The 23,264-nt window shown below is 40.8% G+C and overlaps 1 protein-coding gene across 7 annotated transcripts in view; it reads left to right on the top strand.

Annotated features, from left to right (window-relative positions):
* The window catches only part of rapgef6 (Rap guanine nucleotide exchange factor (GEF) 6), a 167,235-nt gene that overhangs the window by 97,117 nt on the left and 46,854 nt on the right, over nucleotides 1-23,264 (top strand). For all 7 annotated transcript variants that reach the window (XM_055017168.1, XM_023292694.3, XM_055017167.1 and 4 more), the window contains 3 exons: nucleotides 14,801-14,932; nucleotides 21,033-21,213; nucleotides 23,128-23,264. In XM_055017168.1, the coding sequence (XP_054873143.1) occupies nucleotides 14,801-14,932; nucleotides 21,033-21,213; nucleotides 23,128-23,264 (450 nt within the window). The remainder of the gene's footprint in view (nucleotides 1-14,800; nucleotides 14,933-21,032; nucleotides 21,214-23,127) is intronic.

Raw genomic sequence — 23,264 nt, 5'->3', positions numbered from 1 at the left:
CACACACACACACACACACACACACACATTCACACACATTCTCACACACACACACACACAGGCTGCAGGGGTCAAAAAATAAAGAACACATACAGTATATGTACACATAAATTACTCACCCTCATTTTATATATGCAGACTCCACCTACCAGATCTGTGTCAGTCATGAGGTACTACCCCCACACCACTCCACACACACACACAAACACACACACACACACACACACATCCTAGTGCTGATATTTCAACCACTCATGGCCCCCACCCCCTCAATTTCACTTGCTCCCATTATCTCACTGCTATTGATCCACATCCCCTCGTCTGCCTGCACAACCAGAGAGCCTTTACTGGATAATTTTCAAGGGCATTTATAAATACAGGATGGGGTGGATGGGTCATTGCTCTGTGTCTCTTTTGTGTTGTTGGCTGTGTGTGAATTTGTGAGAAATACAAAGAGAAGGATGGCACGGAGAAGCAGAGCAGAGTGAGGCATGGCTGTATGAAAACTAATGTGATAGGGCTGGTATGAGGTCTTTTGGGCAATTTGGAGATGCAGAAGCACTAAAATCTATTACTGTATTCGCTAATGAATTGCTCTTTTTTTGCACAGACAAACTTGAAAATGATAACCAACCTCTAAAGCAATTCTTGTTGAGGGTTTGTGCACATTTCTAATTTGCAGGAGTTAGATCTCTGCCACACTTGACATTTGCATGTTTCGTTTCTTTTGGTTTCAGTTGAAGCTCGAAGGCTTTATTACAACCACTTTTTGTCATTCACAGTTTTGCCCTGAATATTCATTAAACTCTATTTTAAATACAAATGCACGTCCACAGCCTGTCTCATTGATGTATTTCAGCAGCCGCATGGTGTCACATGGTTATGAATTCATACTGCAATGGAAGCTGTTTTCAAATACATTAGCAGCAGTTCATCTAATATCTATCAGCTGCACTGATGTCCTTTTGTTGTCAAGAACAGTTTTCAGCAGGTAGAATAACAGAATGTCTGATAAACTCTGGATTAGTTGGAAAAGTTAATATCCTGTCCTGCCCAGGCTTTAGTACCGGTTCGTCTGTTTGGGCTGAGGTGAGTGGGCCAGCAGACTGGAACAGGATCCAACATTAACAAAAACACCACAAGAGAGCCGTGGGGTGGAGCTGCCCCTCCAACCGGCCCCGGGGTCAACCTGTAGGGGTGCCAGGGACACGCTGTATGTGTTTGTGAAGCGCTGTGGATTGGGCTTGCAGGGCAGGAAGCATCTGTTAACAGAGGGGAGCCAGGAGGTGCTATGGTGTATGTATCTGTATGTATCTGTGCACATGTGTGTGTGCGTTTGCATGCATGTGCATACAAGTGTTTGTTTCAGTAGTAGAGCAAAGTGTTTCGCCTTCCCTCCTGTATCCGGCAGACCTGGCCGTGGCCCACCTTCCTCAGGGGCTCAGACAGAGACGCCTTGTAGCTTCCTGTAACACGCACAGTCTCGCTAATGGACACACAAACAGAACAGAAAAAAGCTATTGGTATACATATGAATACGCACATTAATGATCTCTCAGTGGCAGTGCTTCATCCCAAAAAGCTTGTTCAGCTACACATGGGGAGAGTAATTCCTCCTATTGTTCGATTGTGAGATATTATTTCAATCTTGAGCCTGTGAAGTCTGTCCAGTTTAAATAACAGCATCAATGAAGCTGCAGCAACATCCTTGAAGCCAGTAGATGTGGGTGCCATGATTTCAATTCACACCACATCAGTCTAGTTAAAGTCACATACAGATCTTTTATGCAGACTTTATTCTGGAACAGATCAGAAAGATAAAAGTGGAGTTTCACAGTATGGAGGGAAAAAAGACGAATGAAGGAGAGAGGAGGCAGATGGGAAAGAAAAGGCTGATGTAGCAGGAAAGAAATCTCTTCAGACAGTCCAATGATCATCAGAAAATCTTGACTTTTCCTCCCAAAAATACTAATTTTAACTACATCTTGTGCTGCTTTGTACTGATCACCTTAACTGTCCTGAGAAAAACCCCTCAAACCGTTTGTAGTCCACACTGGTTTAAATTCATGCTCCCTCCTTGCCATGACAATTTCCTCATCCAGGAGTGAAAGCGAGCGCAGCAGTGGGAGGGCTGTGACAGGTTCAATTTTCCTTTCAGAAACAACCAACTCTTTTGGGCAGCGACTACCATCTGCTACCTGCTGCCACACACACACACACACACACACACACACACACACACACACACACACACACAAATACACACACACTCCCTTTAGGTGCCAACTGGAAGGAATTTCCACTAAAGCCTGGTTGTAATACTTCTCCGGAGAAGAATACTTGTCTCTGCAGGGGTGCCGACCCATGCTAATTACCTTCTTCACTGTGTAAGCCGCCAGACGACTGAATGAGTGGTGAAGATTGTGGGAGATGAATGAGCCTGCAGCCAACGTAGAGCCATTACTCACCGAGAAAATCCCGGCTGTTGGAGTCTATTCAGGCAAAAGGATGGAGGCTGAAATATCATTTAATGTTATTATTACTTACCCGTAACATTATCCAATGCCTCAGTTGGTATTAGATCAACAAGTTGTGTCTAAATCTTTTACTGAATTGCACTTATCGGGTAATTTGTCAGCAAAAAAAAAAAAGGAATTAGAACTTGTGTTTTGACTGTAGCAGTCATGATGCACTAGCAGGAATGAAAGCAGCATTTTGCCCTCCACAACAGCACTAAAAATATTTATTGTTCAGCACAAAAATTAGGACTTGGACTCTGGCACTGACCTTATATATGACTTCACAGCTAAGAGTTGAAATTTCCTTGTGATTTGCTAAACAATTCAATGGTCCCGCCCTTGTTAGCTTCAAAATGTGTCATTATTTAGCGGTCAATCTGTTACAATTCCAATGAAGTATTTTGGTAACAGTACAATCAAGGCTAATTCAGGATAATGGAAATTTCCATGATCTCCAAATATTTAATTTCCAAGTGGTCATGCACAAAAACCCCTCACACATGTATACAAGTCCACCGTCCTTTGTTCAAAGGTTAATCCCCGCGTTTGGTAATACAGTAATGTGTTCAGGATTTTAGAATCTGTGGATGATTAATCTAATGTGAAATGAGTACAGAGAGCATCACACATGCATAAAAGTCTGCTTTCCTCTCGGGTAGGTTCCCTCCTGCTTATCTTTCTTCTCTCTTGTTCCTGTGCCTCCTCTTTGTCTCTTTCCTTCATCAGACATCTGGGGCAAAAGTCACAGGCCTTTGGCAGGGCTGGTGTCGTTCAGCATCCCGTCTGTCACAATACTGGCACGGCACCGGGTGGAAACTGCCAACTAATGGCTGTTTATCCGCTGTAGAAACTTGCCAGCCAATGTCCATCCAGGCTAAGAACTTGCCAACCAATGATTGCTGAACCTTGTACCTCACAAACCAGTGCCTGCCAAATCACAGGATGCAGTTTCTTCTCTCAACTCAGATTAAAATGAAATTCAAAGAGCTTTCGAGGTAATTTGTAGCTATGCAGAATTCCCACTTCATTTTTGGGGGAAAAAAGTATCTTTTTTTCTCAAGTTGTCCCATTTTCAGGTTCCAACAACCAGTGTTTCATTTCTCTTCCAATACTTTTTTAGCATTGTTTGGTGAAAGAGATACTGTGGGGAAAGTACACAAGCTTTTTACAACTATAACTGAATGCTTTTGCAGCTTTTTTGTGAAGATTGTGCAGCTTTAGTGTCAGTTGCTGCACAAGTTGTCATGTCAGTCAAACTGAAAACAGGAACCTTGCTGAAAAAATATTTTGCCGTCATTTCCTTAAACAGTACATTGTTTCTAATCATATTGAGTTTAAAATGCTTCGTACTCGCTGTAGAAAAGTCACAGTGCACGGAAGTTGATGGTCTTTTGTGAAACTGATGCAAAGCAGAATACTCAAAAGCAAAGCAGCAGAGCCAGAGCTCTTTAATTGCATGGTAGCAGCTGCACCCAGAAAACTCTGGAGCCTACAATTCCCATAATGCAACCCAATAGCATCTTTTATTTCACACTTTCTTGCCTGGTAAATGCCCACCACTTTTAAGTTTGAAACACTGGTGATATCGTATTTATGGTAACATCGTTAGAGTTATTTTCTCAAACTTTCAAAGGTTTTTTCATGTTTCCTCTGGAGCCACTGAAGACATTAGTCCTCATAATGAATAAAGCGAACTAAAAATCAGCAACATACCAATTTGTATAGTAGCAAATGATGTTTGAACAAACTGAAGCATTGACTTCACACTCAACTTGCTTTCTAAACAAACTGGTAGGAGTCTTCTCATTGTATGATCAAATGCACTCAGTGTTTATTCTCATTAAAGTGACTGTTTATTACTTTTATTTTTGGAGCTTATTCTTCATTTGCGGTGCAGCACAAACCATAAAGAATCAATGTGAAGCAGCACACTTATTGTTTCGTGTTCATTCCGGTATACAGTGGTCCCTCGTCTATCGCGGGGGTTACGTTCCAGACCCCCTTGCGATAAATGAAAATCCGCGAAGTAGCGACCATATTTATTTTATTATTTATGTATATTTTAAGGCTTTATAAACCCTCCCAACACACCGCAGAGCAACAGTATGTGCAACGATCAAACTATCTATGTGAAACAGACAAGGCCAGATGCTGAATGCTGCTACACTAAGCCGATCAGCGCCCATCGCTGTACGCTTTGCATTTTTTTTCGATTAAATATTCTTTTGATATGTCTTAATTCTAATTTTTTATTTATTTTTTATATTGTTTTCAGTTTTTTAGGCTAGAAAATGCGTATTTACCTGCAAAAATAGCTAAAATAATGTAGCGATCTCAGAGCCGGTCGCTATGACCGAACTGTTGGGCTGCAATGCACCATGGGAGTTCGGGGTGTTGGGGAGTTTAAATGTCATTATTTTGGTTTATGTTAGTGTTACAGTGTTATTAGTGTTTGTGTTTTATTGAGTGTTTGTGGTTTAGTCAGCCTAGTTAGTTTGAAGTGTTACATTGTCCGGACTGTGAGTGTGAAGTGTGTTTGATGACTTCCTGCCACATTTTCTTTAGTGTTGCTCTCTGTGTGTGTCAAAATAAAAGCGTCAGCCAGTTGCAGAGTGCATAAAAGACAGATACCCTTTTTTCTGCGTCGTTCTTCAACACAGCTTTCCGCAGTAGTAAATATGTAAAAATACTTATATACTGCAAAATCCTGTGATATAGCAAAAAATCTGCAATACCGAATGCAACTGCGAAATGGTGAGGGACCACTGTATTTTTGTTTAAGATTTTTGTTGTCAGTTAAAGCCGACTTTTGTGAAGCAGGGCTGGATGAATATGAAGCAGTGTCACTGTGAGTGGTTCAGGAAAGTGTATGTATGTGTGTGTTAGCTCTTATTTCTGTTTATGCACATGCAGTCTTCTCTGCTTGACAGTATTTCAGTCCTCATCTCCTCATGTGGTCCCCTGCTAACTCCAGCCGCTCTCTCTTTCTCCCACCCTTTCTCTGTTACACGTCTGCCTTTGCAGTTGTCACCTCCAATTTCAGCTTCAATTCATTACATCTCCCCTTGCTCCAGCTGGTGCAGACGCTCTCTCACACACATGTAGGCGTGCAAACACACACACAGTCGCACTGCCAGAGGTATGGTAGTCTGGACTGAGGTAGAATTGGATTTTTAAGAGAATATTGGAGACTTTTTATCTTCATCTGTTCCCTCATTTTCACTTCATCCTCATTCTACCCCACACTGTCAGTCCAATCTCTGTTCTATTCACTCCCTCCTACCTTTGCTTCACTCTCTTTCTCTTTCACACAGTTCAGTCCCTACCATATTCTGCCTTTCTCGCTGCTGTCCTCTTGCACTCCTCTCTTTTGGCCCACTCTCTCTTTGTCTCTGTTGCTCACATTCACTTCACTATTTTCTCCCCATCTCCATCTGTCTTCCTGCACTGTATCTTAATCCAACCGTCTGCGGACTTGCCAGTAATGGAGTGGAGCGTGGCTGTACGCTGAGCCTATTCAGTAAGCTCAGTTCTGCTGAATGAAGCCCGTGGCCGCATGCAGTTTGCATGTAGTAAAATATCTGTGTATGTAGGTTGATTTTTCTGTTGTAGTTTTTCTTGTAGGTGTTGTTGTAGGCTTTCCTATGCATGAATGTGACTGTGTAGTTGTGTGTGTGTGTATGAGCATGCATTTCCTCTCTGCATGTGTGAGTTTCCTGACACTGTCCACCTCTTACAACATTAGAGTCACCAGTGGCCTCGATTGATCAAAGCTTTTTCGAGCGCCACGGGGCTAAATCTGGAGCTTCAAAATGTGTATGTGTGTGTGTCCCTTTCTAGACATCAGAGCCAGTGTTCTCACCTAGCCGGTCTGATGAGGCTACTTGCAGTCATTTTACTGCTCCTTGCTTCCTTTGATGCAGAATTTGACGGTAGGGTTTGATCCCACGGTGGAAAAAAAATATATCCAAGAATGGAGAACATTGGGAAAAAAATAAATTAAAAGAAAGCAGTGAAGGCCAAGAGAGAAAGTGACAGAAACTAAGCCTGGAGTAGTGACAGGGGAACTGGAGAGTTGAGTTTGTAGTGAAAGGAGTGAACGATCGGATATAGAGAGAGGGAGTTAATAACCAAGAAGGCAAGATTGGACGGGTCGGAAAGAGATAATGCAAAGAAACAGAGCAACCTAGGGTGCAGAGAAATCCAAAACCCAGCGGAAGTCAGATTCAGACATCAAGTTAAGTGTTACATCAAAGGACAGATAAGTCAGTTGTTCTGCAAGACAGGAGCGACATTGTTCCTTTTTGCAGGGGTGCACTGCTGCTGCCTGTGATGTGGTTTCTGGTTTAACAATCTGCTGCTAGAGCTAAATCAACACGGCGACAGCTGTTATCAGCGACTGTAGCTGAGGCCCACTGTTTTAATGTGTAATTATGCTCTAAATCCGTAGTGGGAAAGCCTTTTATGGAATCTACCTTGCAATGAACACCTTTTTTCCCCTGAAGCTTCTATTTAAAACGATGGTGCTAGGAAACCCGGACACATAAACTTGCCACCTCTCATTTTATTGTGAAGTTTTATTCTCCTGCTAGTGATCTAGGTAGAACTTACATAATTGCTCCAACATTTAACTGTTACTGTGACTCAGCGGCATCTGCATATGCAAGTATGTTGAGTATGTAAACATAAATGGTTGTTGACAGGCATTGTTTTGTATGCATGCTTTATTTCCATGATGAGAGATGGTTGTTCAGCTTGGATCTACCGCTCAGGTCAAGGCAGTTTGCCACTGCTGACATCTACAGGCCAACTATGTTAGTGTCAGATACCCCACCAGTGACCTCACTATCCATTAACACGCTGTATGTACCAACCTCTGAGGTTGAGTAGCAAAGAGCAGGCAGAAGAAATGTGTTAGCTGCTTGGTTTCTGGGAGAATTAATGACTGAATCAGGACTTTGAACTCAGAACTCGGTGTCTTTATGTATATTAGGAATCATCATGATCCATTGCGGTTCTAATCGTGTTTTACAAGAATGAACTAGTAACTTTTTGATGTAGCAGCAGCTCTCTTTCATATGTGGTTTTGGCAACGCTTTGTGGACAAAGTGGCATGTGAATATACTAATTTCTGTGGCCTCATTTCTTTTATACGCCCCTCTGCATACAATTTAGCTAAAGCAGAGATTTCCTATTAATCTCCAGTCACACCAACAGTCTTTTTCTATTATAATGTCATTTTGGTCTCTCTTGGCACTGTCGCCTTTAAATATTCATTCAGCTTTGTTTCTGTCATTGTTTGTTGAACCCGCTTTAATTATCATCCTCATCAGGATTCATCAGCCTCACTGCTTTTTCTTTAATTACTTCGCTAAGCCATTTGTCCTCTTGATTTTTCATCTTAATGTATTGTTCTGCTTCATTCTTCTCGGCTTCCTTGTCTGATTTTGACGTGTATGTTTTAGGGAATCTTTTTATCTTTGCTCTATCTGTCAGTGTAACTAATCCCCTTGGCCTCGGTCTCCGTTGTTGTCTAGATTTCTCACTGTGTATCAGACATTTAGTGAAATCTCAGGTAGGACCGAGCATTTTAGCGATTTTAAATTTTTGATTTAAAACCTGGTGTTTAGCGAATTAGCCCAGTTTAGAATATGCTTCAAACATTTTAACTGTCATGTCAATAGTTTTAAAAATGAATGCTGGCCTCCTCGTATGACAATAATGCTCCATAACATATTTTAAATGTATTATGCACTGAAGCTTGTCTCTAAAAAAATATGTCACACATCAAATCACAATAGCAGTATCTGCCAGAAATAAGCAATTGGATATTTTCACCAAATTGTTCAACCCTAGACTCAGGTGTTTATTGTCATTTAGCCATTAAATACTGGAAAAACGATATTAGGTCCGAAAACTGTTAACCACATTAAAGCAAAACATAATTCAGGGTACTGGCTCCAGATTTAGTGTTTACCACACCCTCCTCCCATCCTTATCTTATGTTTTAATGCCGTGGCCCCTTCTGGTACCTCACACCAACCAATTCCAGACATAGACCAGGCGTCATCCGTTAATATCTCCAAGGTTTCTCAAAACCACTGAGGCCCCAGAACCTCTCTCTACACAATGACCTACAACATAGCAAAGATTAGCCCAGCACTAAAATACTTTTGGGAAACTCAGCCTCTGGTCTGCATGTCCAAATGGCCAATCTGGGCTTTATAGCTCATTTTACCACTGAGGAAATAGGTGAAACAGAGCACTCAGGCCTGCAGCTAGTTAATCTCATTGTTAAAACTGGATGCAATAAGCAAAAAGTTTCGAGGAGAAGGAAAGAGAGGATATCACCTTAATATGTTTTGACTAGTATGGTTTGCTTTCAGGGGCTTGGGTAGGTCTCCAGAAAAACAAATGCAGACATAAAGAGGACTTAAAATGCAGAGCTGCACTTTGAATGTTGTTTTTCTCCCTGGTGGAGAGAAAATCCTTGTTTGTGTGGTAAACTGCAATGAGCTGTGTGATATTGTGTAAGTGCTGCCTTAATCAGATCTTTGCCTTTGGCCACACAGTCTTCATGACATCTTCGTGGGTGATTTTATGATCACGGAATTAACAAATACATCTCAGCACGTCATTTAGAGTAAACATAAAACGGTGATGTTGCAAAATGATCATCTCCTTAACTCATGTCACAATGAACTGTCCACCCCAGCTGTATTTTTTTTTTTGTTTATTATTCATTTATAAGCTGCCAAACCAAGTCGCAGCTTCATGTGTTGACAGCTTCAGGCCTCATTCCTTGTGGATTCACACTATCTTCAGCTGCTACATCTCACTCACGCTAAATCTTTATTATGATAGATGATAGGTGCACTTCTCTGGAGTTGATCAGACCCTGATTGCTGCTGTGAAATCTTTGATCCGTTTGGCAGCAACGCAGCATTTTACCGTTCGCTTGATCCTCCTGTGATTGTGCCTGCTCGTTGACATGATGGAAGTGTACAGCCGAAGGAACCTTGCACATTTATATTTAATCTCCTAACTCTCATCCTTAATGCATGAGGAGAACGGGAGACCCCCTCGTCCCACCCCCCAACCCCGTGGTTCGGCCTGCTGGGAGAGGAAAAGAGGGGGATTAGTGCGGGATTAAGTCTGTGGTGTGAATAGGAGCCACGAGACCCTCCACAATTATTCACTTCGCCATCACTCGACTTTTCCCCTCCATCTCTCGCTCTGTAAAACGCTCAGACAAAAACATGCGCTCCCTCTCTCTGTCGTTGCCCTTTTGTTCTTTCCTGGCGCTACTAGGACACAGAGCAAAGCTTGATTGAGAACTTTTTTTTAATTGTGGGTTTAAATTTTTTAGTAAGAAGTAAAAGTGCCACTGTTATCTGCTGGTGTTGGCTAAATATACCTTATAGATATAAATTGCCACAAGTTGCATCAATACATAGTTTTTCCTGCATTACATTTTTGCAGACATCTAAAAGTTTGACCAGTCGAAGGACAGGTTAATTGTAACGCATTGGTTTTCACCTTTTGATATCTTGCTTGGGTCTATTTCTGTGCTGTGTGAACTTTTCCCCGAGTCTGGTTCAGGTCAGCCGTCTGACACATTCATTTCTGCCTCGATGTGGATTCTGGCAAATATATTAAATGGATATCGGGTGGGAGTTTCATCATCACCGGCCTGATAACTGCTCCATCACAGAGAAATCAATAAATATTTACCTGTAACACTGTAGCAATCACTCTCTGTCCTCCCTGTCACTTTTTCTGTCTCTTCTTATTCACAAAGAAACACAGCAACAAAGTGAAGACCGTTGGTCAACGATAAGCGCCAATGGTGAGAGTGGAGAATTCTCCTTGTGTCTCTGTGTGATTGGGTGTAATTTAGTCAATAAAACCAATAGTCTTGGATTACGTGTTGTCTGCGGGTCAATATGTGAATCACACAATGCATCACACCGCCGTCCCTAATAGGAAATGGATTTCACTTAAATGCTCCTTACTCACGACCTAAACCTTGTGCCAGAGTCATTACGTGCATGAGAACGTTATAATAACACATTTTGAAATTAGAATCCTGCTATTTAAGAGTTGCTAATAGCGCTATTAACATGGTAATATTGAGTGACAGGGAGAAACGCAGAGCTATCCAGAATGTTTTCATATTTAAATAGAATACAATGTGTTAATATAGTGTCTAGTGGAGAATGGAGGTGGAAATGTATTTGATTAGAAATTTTAGAGTACTTTAGTTTACCAAGAAACACTTAGATTTCCTGTATATGTGACCACATGAATCTGTAGGGCTACTACACAAAGACTGAACAAAGTCAGACATTTCTGTCGATTTCCTCTCTTGGCCAGAGTTTGGTCTGAAAATGTGTGCATCCATAATGCAATATCCCTTTAATTGCTTTTGTTTTACTAGTGTGTGGCGCTCTGCAAATTAAGAGTAAGCATTTTTTCATTTCAGATTCAGGGAAAGCGTTTTTCTCGTATACAGAATGAATAACATCTAGAGCATTATGTTGCTCTAGAGAGTAGGTAAAAGATGTAATGTATGTAGGGAATGTATTTCTTTAGTTTATTGGATCCCCTGGGGCGCCATGCGTTATGAACATTTCTAAAGTCATGATATATATGTTCATTTTATGGCAACACACCCAAATTATTCGCAGCATGAATCTATTTATTTTAATAAGTTGTTCAAATTGCCATATGCTGCATAATATAAACTAAATAAGGACACAGACATGCTCCAACTAGTAATTGTAACACTACAGCGACTTCAAGTATTTTAGCGAAAACCTGAGACGACAGCAAATAGAGAGACATGTATTCACTCACATCCCCGCCTCACACCAAAATCTACAATAGCTATATTGTTTTGTTCTCAGACAGGGTCATAGTTTTATGAGATGCCTATTTTTTTTAAGGGCTATTAAAAACATTACATATCACCCGAGCAACCTGGAAAACAACTGGAGCTTTGTGGTTAGCATTCGCACGGACATATTCTCCTAATCCTAACCAAGTAGTTCTGTAGCATAAACCAAAGTAAACAGCAACAGAATACAGCGAGTGAAAACAAAATCCACAGTGACAGAAAAGCAACAAAATGTGAAAACAACACGGAAATCAAACAACAGTCTCCTGGGTGAAAGCCCTGTGTTTTTTCAGTAACACCACCAACCTTCCAACCTCCAAATGTGGATAAGAGTCACGTGATGGATGCATGCTACATAAATAGGCATCTTGCCGTTTTACACTCCTATTAAGAAGAAAATATGTTTTGCACTGTGGACCACAGTAGCTATTACTTTCAATGGAGGAACACCCCTAAAAATCCCACCAAAATATGAGTGATCTGGCAGTGTATGCAAAAGGTCGCTTTAAACAAAAAGAAATTTATAGAAGACCAGTAGGTTATGGGAATTTAGAAATTATTTCCTTGCAACTTAGATGTTTTGCTATTGAGATTACCTTTTTGTGGTTGTGCGTGCAGTGAGTTTTATTGTCTCTTAAATTCTCTTTTTTGTTCGATAGGCTACTTATGAAGTTTTTCTGCATCATATTGGCACAAATCTGATATTTTGTATTTGTTTTTTTAATTAAATTTGAATCTGTAATACTGTTTGGTAACTTTAAGTTGGCAAATAATGTTATGACATGATCAGTTTTGATCATTTTAAGTTGTAAATGGCATAACTAACTCTCTACACAGATTAATTGCAGTGAATGATTTCAGACACAGTGTTAGATTTCCTGATGTTGTGTAAATCTTGAATTTCCCTCGGGATTAATAAAGCATTATCTATCTGTCTGTCTATCTATCCATCCATCCATCCATCCATCCATCCATCCATCCATCCATCCAACCATCCGTCCATCCATCCATCCATCCTAAACTGAGTGAACTCCCTTTAATATGCCACAGATTAAGAACAAGTCATTGAACTTCCTAAACTCCACCCCTCCATACTGTGTTTCCCTGGGGGTTTGGGTTCTGGGGGGTTAAGTGCTGATGAGCTTGTACAGTACAACAGGCCTATTAGAAGAGAGTAGTGAGGGGGCAGTGCCCCCAGACTCAACGTCTTTAATATTGCATGTTGGCACCGTAGGTCCTAGCAGCCTCAGCTAGCTTCCAGGCTTCAGTTTGGCGTGGTGAGGCTTTGTATGTACGGCTGTTTGTGTGGGTGTTTAAGTTGGTGTTTATGTGTGTGTTTGGACGGCTGTCCGATGTGGCGATGGAGGAGGTGTGCTGCCGGTTTGCTCGGTGTCGCAGGAGGACGTCTTCTCTCACTCTGACGCTTCCCCAATCTAAACTGGTAAGACTTGAGATCTGAAGCTCGTCGGGCTTTCTTCTAGAGCAGAATGGGATGCCGAGTACGATGGTCCACCAGAGGAAGTGAGGAATAGCTGCCCCACTTTATACTAAATCCTATTTTTAACATCTTCATGCAGTTTTCAGTGACAATAGAAATGCCTCTTATCTTTTCTGTCATCTGTCCTGTATGAATGTAGCAGTCCTTTTATCACAGCGGATAAAGTATTGTAGTGCTGAATCTCCAGTGGTTGACCAGTTGGTTGAGCTGCTTGTTTAGATCTGTTCAGTTTTGCAGTGGCTTCTGAATCTTTTAGCGTTGCACCTCTGAGTCTGTGTTGAGTTCCACTATTGTCTGCTTTACACCAGGTCACAGTCACACTGTTTTACTTGATCTCATCGTAGAGGGATAATCATCATTTAGTTTTTTGTTTTTATTCTCTTTTCAGTCTTATTACTATCAGTGTGTACTGTGCTCTATATTAGGTGATTCATTTGCATGTGCTAGAGTAAAAGGAATTCACAATAACACCTGTTTTATGATTCCTCTACCAAAAACGAATAAGGGATTGATTAAATGACAGTCTAAATTAGTCTGTTAATTAAGCAAGAATAGAGTGTGTCAGTAGGACATTTTAGTTTGTCCACCAGCTGATCATGAAAATGTGTTTCTTTAGAGCTAGGAGGTGTAAAAAGGCTAATAAAGTAAAGCTGTAACATGTAATCCTTTGCAAAGATGTATTTCATTTATTCAGTTCCCATTTATAGCACTTTCTTTTTCTTCATGGTGCTGAAATATTTACATTTTCACACATAATTAGCACATACTGACAGTAGTAGGTACATCTTTTGCAACAAGTTAGAGTATGTTTAGCAACGTGCAGCAAAACCAGCCAAATTCAAGCAGCAAGCACATGTAAATACACATTTATCTGCTTTCGTCATTAGCCGTAATCACACCTCCTTAAACTAGTGTTTTTGGTTAAATTCAGCCTTGTATGTGCAGTAATTTTGGGTTTAAAACAAACTGAAAGTTATCTTTTGAGGTTGTGCGTCATTTTGATGAAATTTGTGCTACTGTTTTACATCTCTTCAGCAGTTTTAGAGAGTAAAAATGTGCACGTTGTCTTCTTGTCCACATTTAAATCTACAGTGCAACAGTCCTCATGTTTTAAAAATCACTCGCCTGTTTGACTGACAGCTTTGTCTCATTCTGAATCTGGATTGGTGTGTTGTTTGTGCCCTTTGCATTTCAGGTTTTGAAGTGTGTGTGCGATTTTCTGAAATTGTGATAACAGGACAGAAACAAATGGATTTTGTTTGTATCGATGCTCAAAGTTTGCTTTGTGCAAATTGTCTTCTTATCTCGAGATAAACAAACTGACCGCTGCGATTTATTTAGGGAATTTATTTTGTTTGTTGCTGCTTGATGTATTTGTTGATTTAATTGTTTAAATGGTGTTTCTGTGTGTATGTTTTTGAGCTTATTATGGTGTTTGTTCTGAAGTCTGTGGATGTCTGGGAGTTTTTCAGTGTTCTGTGTGTCCATGTGTATACAGTTTGCACATGTAGCCATCATATAAGCTGTCAGTGTAATAGAGAAGTCAGGTTTTACTCCAAAAATATAATATCACCAGTTATCACATCAGTCTGCACCTCTAGACCATATATTCCTGCCATCTGAAGTAGCGCTCTCCTCTTCAGGTTAATTATCCTGGAGTATAACATGTCAAACGGTGCCAAAGCAGCTTTGGCTTTCAGGCTGATGAAGCAGCTGTTTGAGTGTGTGTGTGTGTCTGTGTGTGTGTGTGTGTGTGTGTGTGTGTGTGTGTGTGTGTTTGCCTCTGCTGAACTGTGTGTGTTTGCTTCTGTTGAACTCATATCCTCTTTGCTTTTTCAATTTCTCTTTTTCGGTATCTCCTCCACTCACCGTCTGTCTGAACAGCTTCCTGCTGACCTCAATAAGATGCACCTAACAGACCACGCCCACCAGCAGGTGATGCACATGCCTCCCAGCCAATCAGGATGCAGCATCGCCAGCGATTCGGGGAGCAGCAGCCTGTCAGACATTTACCAGGTAGGTGCATCTCTGAGTTTTGGAATCATTTTCCTTTTTTGGTTATTTTTTCTGCTCTCTTCCTGCACCAATAGTGAAAAAATGCACCATTTCCAGTGTAGGGAGTTTATCCTAATTAGGGACAAGAGTAAAATAATTTCTTTTTGATCTGCAGATCTGTAAAACGTCACATTGATAACACTGATGTGATCTAAAATATAGAGAATCCAGACTGTAGAAGTGTAATATTTCATCAGTTTAGCTTTTCTCTCCTCTGCCACCATTAAAACATTACTTACAAATGTAACAAAGCCTGTCAGATCCAGTGACAAACATGTCTACTGTCAAACCTCCAGCACTGCACTGCAACAACATCTGCTCCGTGGCAGAAGTGTTTTACTGATAGTGGATTCTCTTCAGCTTGATGTGCTCCAATTCTGTCTGCCTACCTGTAGCATATCTGTCAACATCAGCCCCACCCTCCCTCCTCGTAATCCGTCTGTCTCGCTAATTATTGCGCATCAGTTGTCCATCCTGGTGACTCGCCTCCCTGTGAACTTCCTGCTGTGGATGAAAGGTCACATGTAGGAAATGAAACTAACCTTTCAAGCTTCAGCTATACCTGTGCTACATGTATAGGGGTCTGTAGCATTATCAGTGTGTCGGGGTGTATGGGGATCATTTTGCTGGCATGTGTTTGGTCTTTGTAGGTAGTAAGTACAGTGAAGAGTGGCAGGAAAATTGAAAAGAGAATGAAATCAAACCATTTGTGTGAGGCACAATTGTGAGTAAATGCCATTAAAATTTTATAATTTCAAATTTATTTACGATTAGTCAAATTCATGCTTTCTAAAGCAGTTAAGAATGGAATCTTAAATCAGTTAGAACAGTGGTTCCCAACCTGGGTGCCAGAGATCAAAGTGAGTGTGCAAATCTTTGTCTGCTCTGGTGCTGTGAGGTTATAGAAATTAGATTTTCACATTCTGGATAAAATTAGAGTAACTGACTTACTGTGTCATCACAAGTCTATCAAAAAATCATTTTTAAAACACATTTATTTGCTCTTTCCACACAAATCCTTTGCTACTTTGACGGCCACACCTCCTTGACCTTTCAGCCTCTGTCCACGCTTTCCTCAGGTTAGCTCGCTAGCTCATCCAGATTCATTATTTTTGTGTGCAGTTAGAAATTGCCGACAGAAACAATGTCTGAAAAACGCGAAACTGCTGAAGATTTCATCAGTACGTAAAATAAAAACTCTGGCTATACCTCGAGAGTTACCTTAAATTTGGTTTTATTGAAGGACAAGACAGAATTCGACCCAGATGTGTTATTTGTGGTCAAATGCAAGCAAATGACAGCATGAAGCCAAGCAAATTATGGCAACATCAGGAAGCAAAGAACAGCACTGGGGCTGGGGTGCAGCGTATAGGGGGGTTCCAAGCCAAATAGGCTGGGAACCACTGAGTTACAATATATTGAAATAAATAATTTCTGAGTTTTTACCACTGTTTCAAATCTGTGCAGATGAACTACTGGTTGCCAGATCCTGCACCCAAAGCTCTGCATTAACAAATGAAGGCATTTTAGTTCCATATAGGTCACTGACAGTTCACAGACCCTTATCTGTAGTTAACACCTGCTAGCTCAGCCTATTCACCGCACTCTGCACTACAGCGGGCTTATTTCCTCTCTCTGCTTAAGCCTGGAGACAAGGAACTTGAGCCACGGTGGCTGAGAAAGACAGGGTGGATGACCATGTTTGACATAGAGCCATGGATCATAGGTGTGTTTTAAAGTAATGTGCTCAGTTCAGGCCACAACACATTGAAACAAATGTAACACCTCAGTTAATGAAAACACAGGAAGCCTGTGTGACCTTTGAAATTGACTTCATAATCTAAATTGTAAAATTGCTTCTCCTTAGGTATGATGTCAGCATTATTTATAAAAAAGCAGCGAGCTGAGAGCACGAAATGTAGTTTCTTGTGTTTAAAGGTATCATCGCCACAGCAGGAGGTCTTTACTCTCACTCCTCTTGTGTCTGCCTCACCTTTCTGTGACATTTTCTGAACATTCGACAGCTCAAGTGTGCTCTGGAATGAAATGCAGCTCTCGGGTGTAGGGTATCTAAATGGCCGCAAATCAATAACCCATAAAAGCATACATGATAAGCCTGTCACCTAATCATTTTAATCCCCACCGCTCTCCTAATCTCCCCTCTTTACACAGAAAGTTGTAATAAATCCAAGAACCTTTCAGCATTATCTGTCAGCTCTGACTGCACAGCACTGCAGTGATTATTTTGTTGTTCCTCTCCACAGCCTTCTCGCCATATTCTGTGCATGTTTGTGCGCTTGGGATAGCAGAAGCTCTTTTTGACACCGGCTTGTTAGCATTGTTAACTTTCATCAGGGGAGCCGGTGAGGTCTGTTCGCTGCACACTAATGAGCTAGTTGAGCGGCCGTGATCTATGGGCACTGCCGGCCACAGAACTAATGAGGGTGTTTGTTTCATTGAGAAACAATGCTGATGTCCTGATATATATATTTTTTTTAGGTGGCAACTGTGGTAAATGTTGTTGCATGCAAAATATCTTCAGTATTTAGAAAGATTTCCTGAAACAAAAAAAAACAAAAAATGAATATATAAGGAGAAAGTAAGGTGGAAGTGTATGAAAACACAATTAAGAAACAGGCAAATTACTGTCAAGACCAAAAACTTTTCTGACGTAAAAAGCTTGCATAATTTAGATATTTTAAGCTCCTTATTTCCTACCCATCGGAGTCTCTGCCACAGCTGCTCCTGCCTCCTCAGCCTGTCTGTTTGCAGATTGATGTAAGTCAGGTCAACCTGGGTCAGACGTTTAACACGGAGGCCTGATCTTTTCATCCTCAGATTAGGTATTTATCACACGCATCTGATCCCATCCGCTTGTCACTGACCCGGCTCCGTGTTTGTTTACAGCTGTCTTAAAGCGCTGACCCTCCAGTCAGCTGTACTCCTCAGCTGTCAATGCAACACACTGTTTTTGTTGTGGGTTTCTCTCCCACACATTCTTTATTTCTTTCCTCACTCCCTCTTCTTGCCTTGGCTTAGCACTCAGCGGGTCACTTGACTCTGTGTCTCCCCAGCTTCTCAACTCTTTCCCTCACTCCTCACACTCCTCCCTTCTTCACTTTGATCTCTCGGCTCCTGTATATTCTACACCTTTTGTACAATCCTGCCTCATTTTTCAATTTTCTATTTCTATTCTCCTGTCACGGGGCTGTAAAATACAGTGTTTCTTGCAGATCCGAAGTCCCTCGTCTCCAGGAAATGTCCTCCTGGCCCAAACTTGTCCTGAGACCAGGGGTATTGGACTGAAAGTGCACATCCTGCATTCTAAATGAACTGGGCTCTCAGAAGCACAGGAACATATGTCAGTGACAGTGGGTGAGGGGAAAGAGAGTGAGAATATAGCAAGAAGTTGTTGTCTCAGGACTGCACCACTGTTCTCCCCGACTACATTAATTCCTCCTTATCCTGTAAAAGTTCAAACTGAAGGTCACTTTTCTGCAAGAATTAAACAACCTCCAGCTTCTAATTGGCATTATAGGAGCTGTAAAAAGGCCTTTTGGCATTTGTGTTGGGTTTTCACATTAAAGCCATGTTGAATTAGTGGGACACATTTTCTCCTAGGATCAAACAGGAAACAAATGAAAGTATACATTTTTCTATAGAGCTTGCACTTGTGTCGGCAGAAGAATTTTGCAGGAAGGCTGTTGTTGAGCTGTTTGGTCTCTCCCTGTCTTCTACTTCTTTTGGTTCTGCAGAAAAGTAGCTCCACAAGTCATGTTCTGTCATTTATCTTTGGTGTGATGAGAAAAAGAACAGATTAGCAAAAAACTAATGTGAGACTTTTGTTTTTATTTTGGACAGTATTTAGTCTGGCTTTTCTTTTCTCATCTATTTGGCCAAATTAAAAGCATCTGGTGCACTGGGAACAAGAAAGGGCTGAGCAGCTGTTGTGTCTTAAAAGTCCCCTAAATAGCTTGTCCAACCTAATTTATGAAAACAAGATTGGGCCTGTGCCTGAACTTGAGATGAACTGTAAAACCTATGAAATCTTTTGTCCCAAATCCCTTTGGAACCCAGGAGCTCGATTGCATCGCCGGGTAGAGAGTCCATCTTGTAGAGAGTGTAAGCCAGGAAATTAACTTCTTTCCCACAAGCTACCTCAACCAAATCATTCACAGTCTACTCAATCACTACTACCTAAACACTGGAACATTCGCTATCTACAGGGTAATATCCTTGAGTGAAATGGATACCGGCTTGCTTTTTGACTTTTAACTTCCTTTATATTACACAATTGCCCTTCAAGGTGGCAAGCTGCCATAGTAACGCATGAAAAAAGAAAAGGAAAAAATGAATAAGGAGGAAAATTTTAAGTTGGCAAAGTAGCAAAGCAAAACTGATAAAAATGCAGTAGTTACTCAGAAATAGGCATTATTTTTTGTGTTTATCACTATCAAAGCTGTTAGGCCACAAAACAGCCACGAAGTGACGCGAAACGACTACAAAGAGACACAAACACAGACACAAAACCACCAAAGAGACACAAAACGACTACAAAAAGAAACAAAACGACTGCAAAGAGAAATAAAACAATCACAAAGAGAAACAAAACAATTACAAGAGACTCAAAACCACAATGAGACACAAAATGACCACAAAGAGACACAAAACAACCACAACGAGATACAAAACGACTACACAGAAGTCGGTATTATTTTTTGTGTTTATAACTATCAAAGCTAACACAAACTAGAATATAATGATGCAGTGATGTATTGTCACCTTGGTCTTCTGTAAAACAGTTGTATTGTCTTGTAAATGCCAGTTTTTTGACACGAGCACATTATGATAACCACACTCCAATTTAGACAGTTATTAGATCTGGAACAAAAAAAAATAAATTATAGAAAAAATCAGTCATTAGCATCCATATCAATACTACCTGTAGTTCTTTAAATTGCCGCATTGACAGCCGTTCATCCTGATGATAGAAAACCAGAAATGCAGTACAACACCTTTCCTTTTACTTTTTTGTTCAGTAAGGAGGAAAAATGCTGGAGGAGTAAGTGAATTCTCTACCTAAATAAACACATCAATAAAAATGTACTTAGAGAAAAGACAGAAACAGAGGTAAAATCTGATTCTTTGTGCTTTTAGGCCTACCTGCAAAAGCTAACAGATGGCCTGCAGTGCTGGCACTGCCATCGGAGAGCTCCTCTTTTCACCTCTGGGTTGATGGTTCAATTCCCTACTGACCTAAAAGCCCCTTTGCCCCTTCAGATCCATACGCTGCCAACCATCTGTCCGCCCTGCACAGGGGAAATATGGTGGAATATGAAATATTACCTCTGGATTTAAATATTCGGCTGTTGGCCAGTGTTTTTAGTCTGGGAGTTGGTGTCGGGGTTTAGCTCAGGGTCACAGGTACAGCTGCTCATCCCAAGGTTATTCTGCATGTTTTATGTGGATGATGCATCACTGAAAAATGCATGAAATAAAAGAAAACATTTACTAGACCTATTGAGCCATAAATGGAAGTCAGTCAAAGTTAGCTCATCCTACTGAAACATTTGATACTATTTGTCACTTATTACTTGTCATAAACTGAAAATATAAAGAACATTAGACTATAAAGTGGATCACTTTGAATTTGGCTGATTTTATATCACTCAGAATTGCTTTTGTATCTCTGTCACGTCATGTTCTTTTCATATCTCTGTATCTGCATGGAATTTAATACCATTAAACTTCCTTTTTACGTGCTTTGATTCAAATCTTTATGTGTCCACCTTCCAGTTCTTGAGAACCATCTCGTCTTGGCACATATCAGTGCTCCTAATATTAATTTCAAAGTCACAGTTTTGCAGGAATTGAAGCTTGAGATAGACAGTTTTGAGTTTAACCCAAAGGCAAGTTCAGTTTAATCACAGGTGATTCAATTTCACAAAGAATGACGGTTTCATATTTGATACGTGAATTACTAAACTAATAATCTAAGCTGCTTTCTTCCTTTTTTGTACTGTTATTAACCAACCACGTTGCTGTTTTGTCTTTCCTCCAGGCCACAGAGAGCGAACTGGGCGATGTGGACCTGTCTGGACTTCCAGAGGCTGCAGTGGACAGCGAGGAAGAGGAGGAGGAAGATGAGGATCTGGAGAGAGCTTCAGACACTCTTCTGGGCCGAGATCTGGTCCGAGAGTGTCTGGAAAAAGATCCAGCCGACCGCAATGACGACGACATCGGTCAGTCTGACTCGATTCTTCTTTTAGCCACGTCTTTTAATGATAATACGTCCATTTTAAACATCACTTGAAAAGGTTAAATGCCATCATAGGAGCATTTCTGGTTATGTATGTCAAATGACAAAAAGGGGAGCTTGCAGGAATGTCGCTCTCGTTCTTTGCTTGACTAGCGCTCTCAGTTGCTATTTTTGGACCATCTATCATTCAGTAAGCGCACACAAGGGAGATACACAAATGCCCCTCTTTCATAAAGACCCCTTGCAATGGTCTCCAAACATCAGTGCCCTTCCAGTGTGTATTTTTAAGCAGGCAATCAGAGAGTCGACCTCATTAGTGGGACCCAGTGGGGTCCTGGAAGAGAAGGTGACCACATCAGAGAGCTGGGAGAAGTTGTAAAGACCCGGCTCGCTGTGTGCCTGCTGGGTGAATGGCCTTCACCATTACAGTCACAGCTCATTCATAGGAAAGACAGAATGTAAAGAGATGCTGAGGGGAGAAGACATTTAGCCCCAGTTCCACCCTGGTTCACTTCAGTTCATTTTTGTGCATTTTTTTTAACATTGCTCTGTCCTATCCAGACACTCTGAAAGTATTTTCCAAAACAAAAAGGCAGAGATGTTCTCTCAGAGATGCTAATGGTTTAGACAGACAACTGCCCGAGGCACCGCATGATAAATCTTAACATTGATGAGCTGCCGAAAAGAATACTAAAGCAGAAGAAATCATTTCTACTCTGTGCAAAATTAGGTTTATATTTCCCCCGATTTCTTTTTACCTTTGCCCTGTCGATTACCAGATAATTGCATCTTTGAGCGTCTGCAAAGTTTTCAAATAAAACAGTCGTGGAGAGAGAAATTGGTCTTTGGTTAAGCTGCTCACAAGCTTCAGGCATACAGGGTTGCATGAGGACATAGATTTGATTGTGTTACAAGCCAGTATCAATGGGATCCGGTGTGTTTGCCAGTTTTCAATGCAGTCATCATAATATCCATAATAGGATTTCAACCTGATAATTGACTTAGATTTCATTAGTACCCGAGTAAAGACACTGCAGTAGAGAATCATTTTCTATTTTTCCAGTTAAATCAGATTATTAGTCTTATAAGAAGTGTTTGTTTTTGCACTTATAACTTTACAGAATAAAGCTTTCTGCTAAACTTACCAGATTATCAATTTATGACATACTGATTGTTTTCACTCATAGTAATGAATATGCAGCAAATTGAATCTAAACTTAGTAATTCTGTTTTTCTCATCTGACAAACTTCACACTATTTTGTACTTAAAACTTTTATAAAAAATGCTACAAATTGCTTAAAATAAGGTGAGAGTCTGAACCGTCCCTTAAAAGACTAGAAGTAAGAAAGAAGAGAGGAAATAAGGTGATAACGTCTGGGGGAAATGAAAGGCAGCCACCTAAGAGAAAGATCAGTAGGAAAGGAACAGGGTGTGAAAGTTTCTCTGCAATCATAAATCAGATAGTAGGGATCTTTAAGATATATTATGGTGATGAAAATATATAGAGTAGTATCCATAATGAAGATAAATACAATGCTTTTGCTCAAAAACACTAATGGTTTCACTCTTTGAATACTAAGACTGCAAATTAAACATTCAGAGATGTTTCGTCTTTGTTTTTTAATCAACAGTCGCCCCTATGAGCCGTGTGAGTGACAGTTGCTTGCAGAAAGGATCATTTAAAAGTCCATAAATTGTTTTAGAAATGCAGCTGTTGGTCTGTGGGGGGAAAAAAATCAATGAGCATTTTGCCTTGCACACCTGAGACACAATGCTCTGGATACACAAGTCAAATCAATACACACTTTTTGCTTTGTTCACAAGGCCTTGTGTTACTTTTTCCTCATTTCTTCATTTGCCTTCTTCCCTGTGCTTCTTTCTGTTCGTGCCAAATAGAGCAACTGCTGGAGTTCATGCACCAGCTGCCTGCCTTCGCCAACATGACCATGTCTGTGAGGAGGGACCTGTGCAGCGTCATGGTGTTTGAGGTGGTGGAGCAGGCTGGAACAGTCATACTGCACGACAAACAGGAG

Source organism: Amphiprion ocellaris, chromosome 14 (assembly GCF_022539595.1).
Source record: "Amphiprion ocellaris isolate individual 3 ecotype Okinawa chromosome 14, ASM2253959v1, whole genome shotgun sequence".
NCBI classification, from domain to species: Eukaryota; Metazoa; Chordata; class Actinopteri; family Pomacentridae; genus Amphiprion; species Amphiprion ocellaris.
Note: the sequence above shows the minus strand (reverse complement) of the source record. Positions and strands in the feature narration are given on the sequence as shown.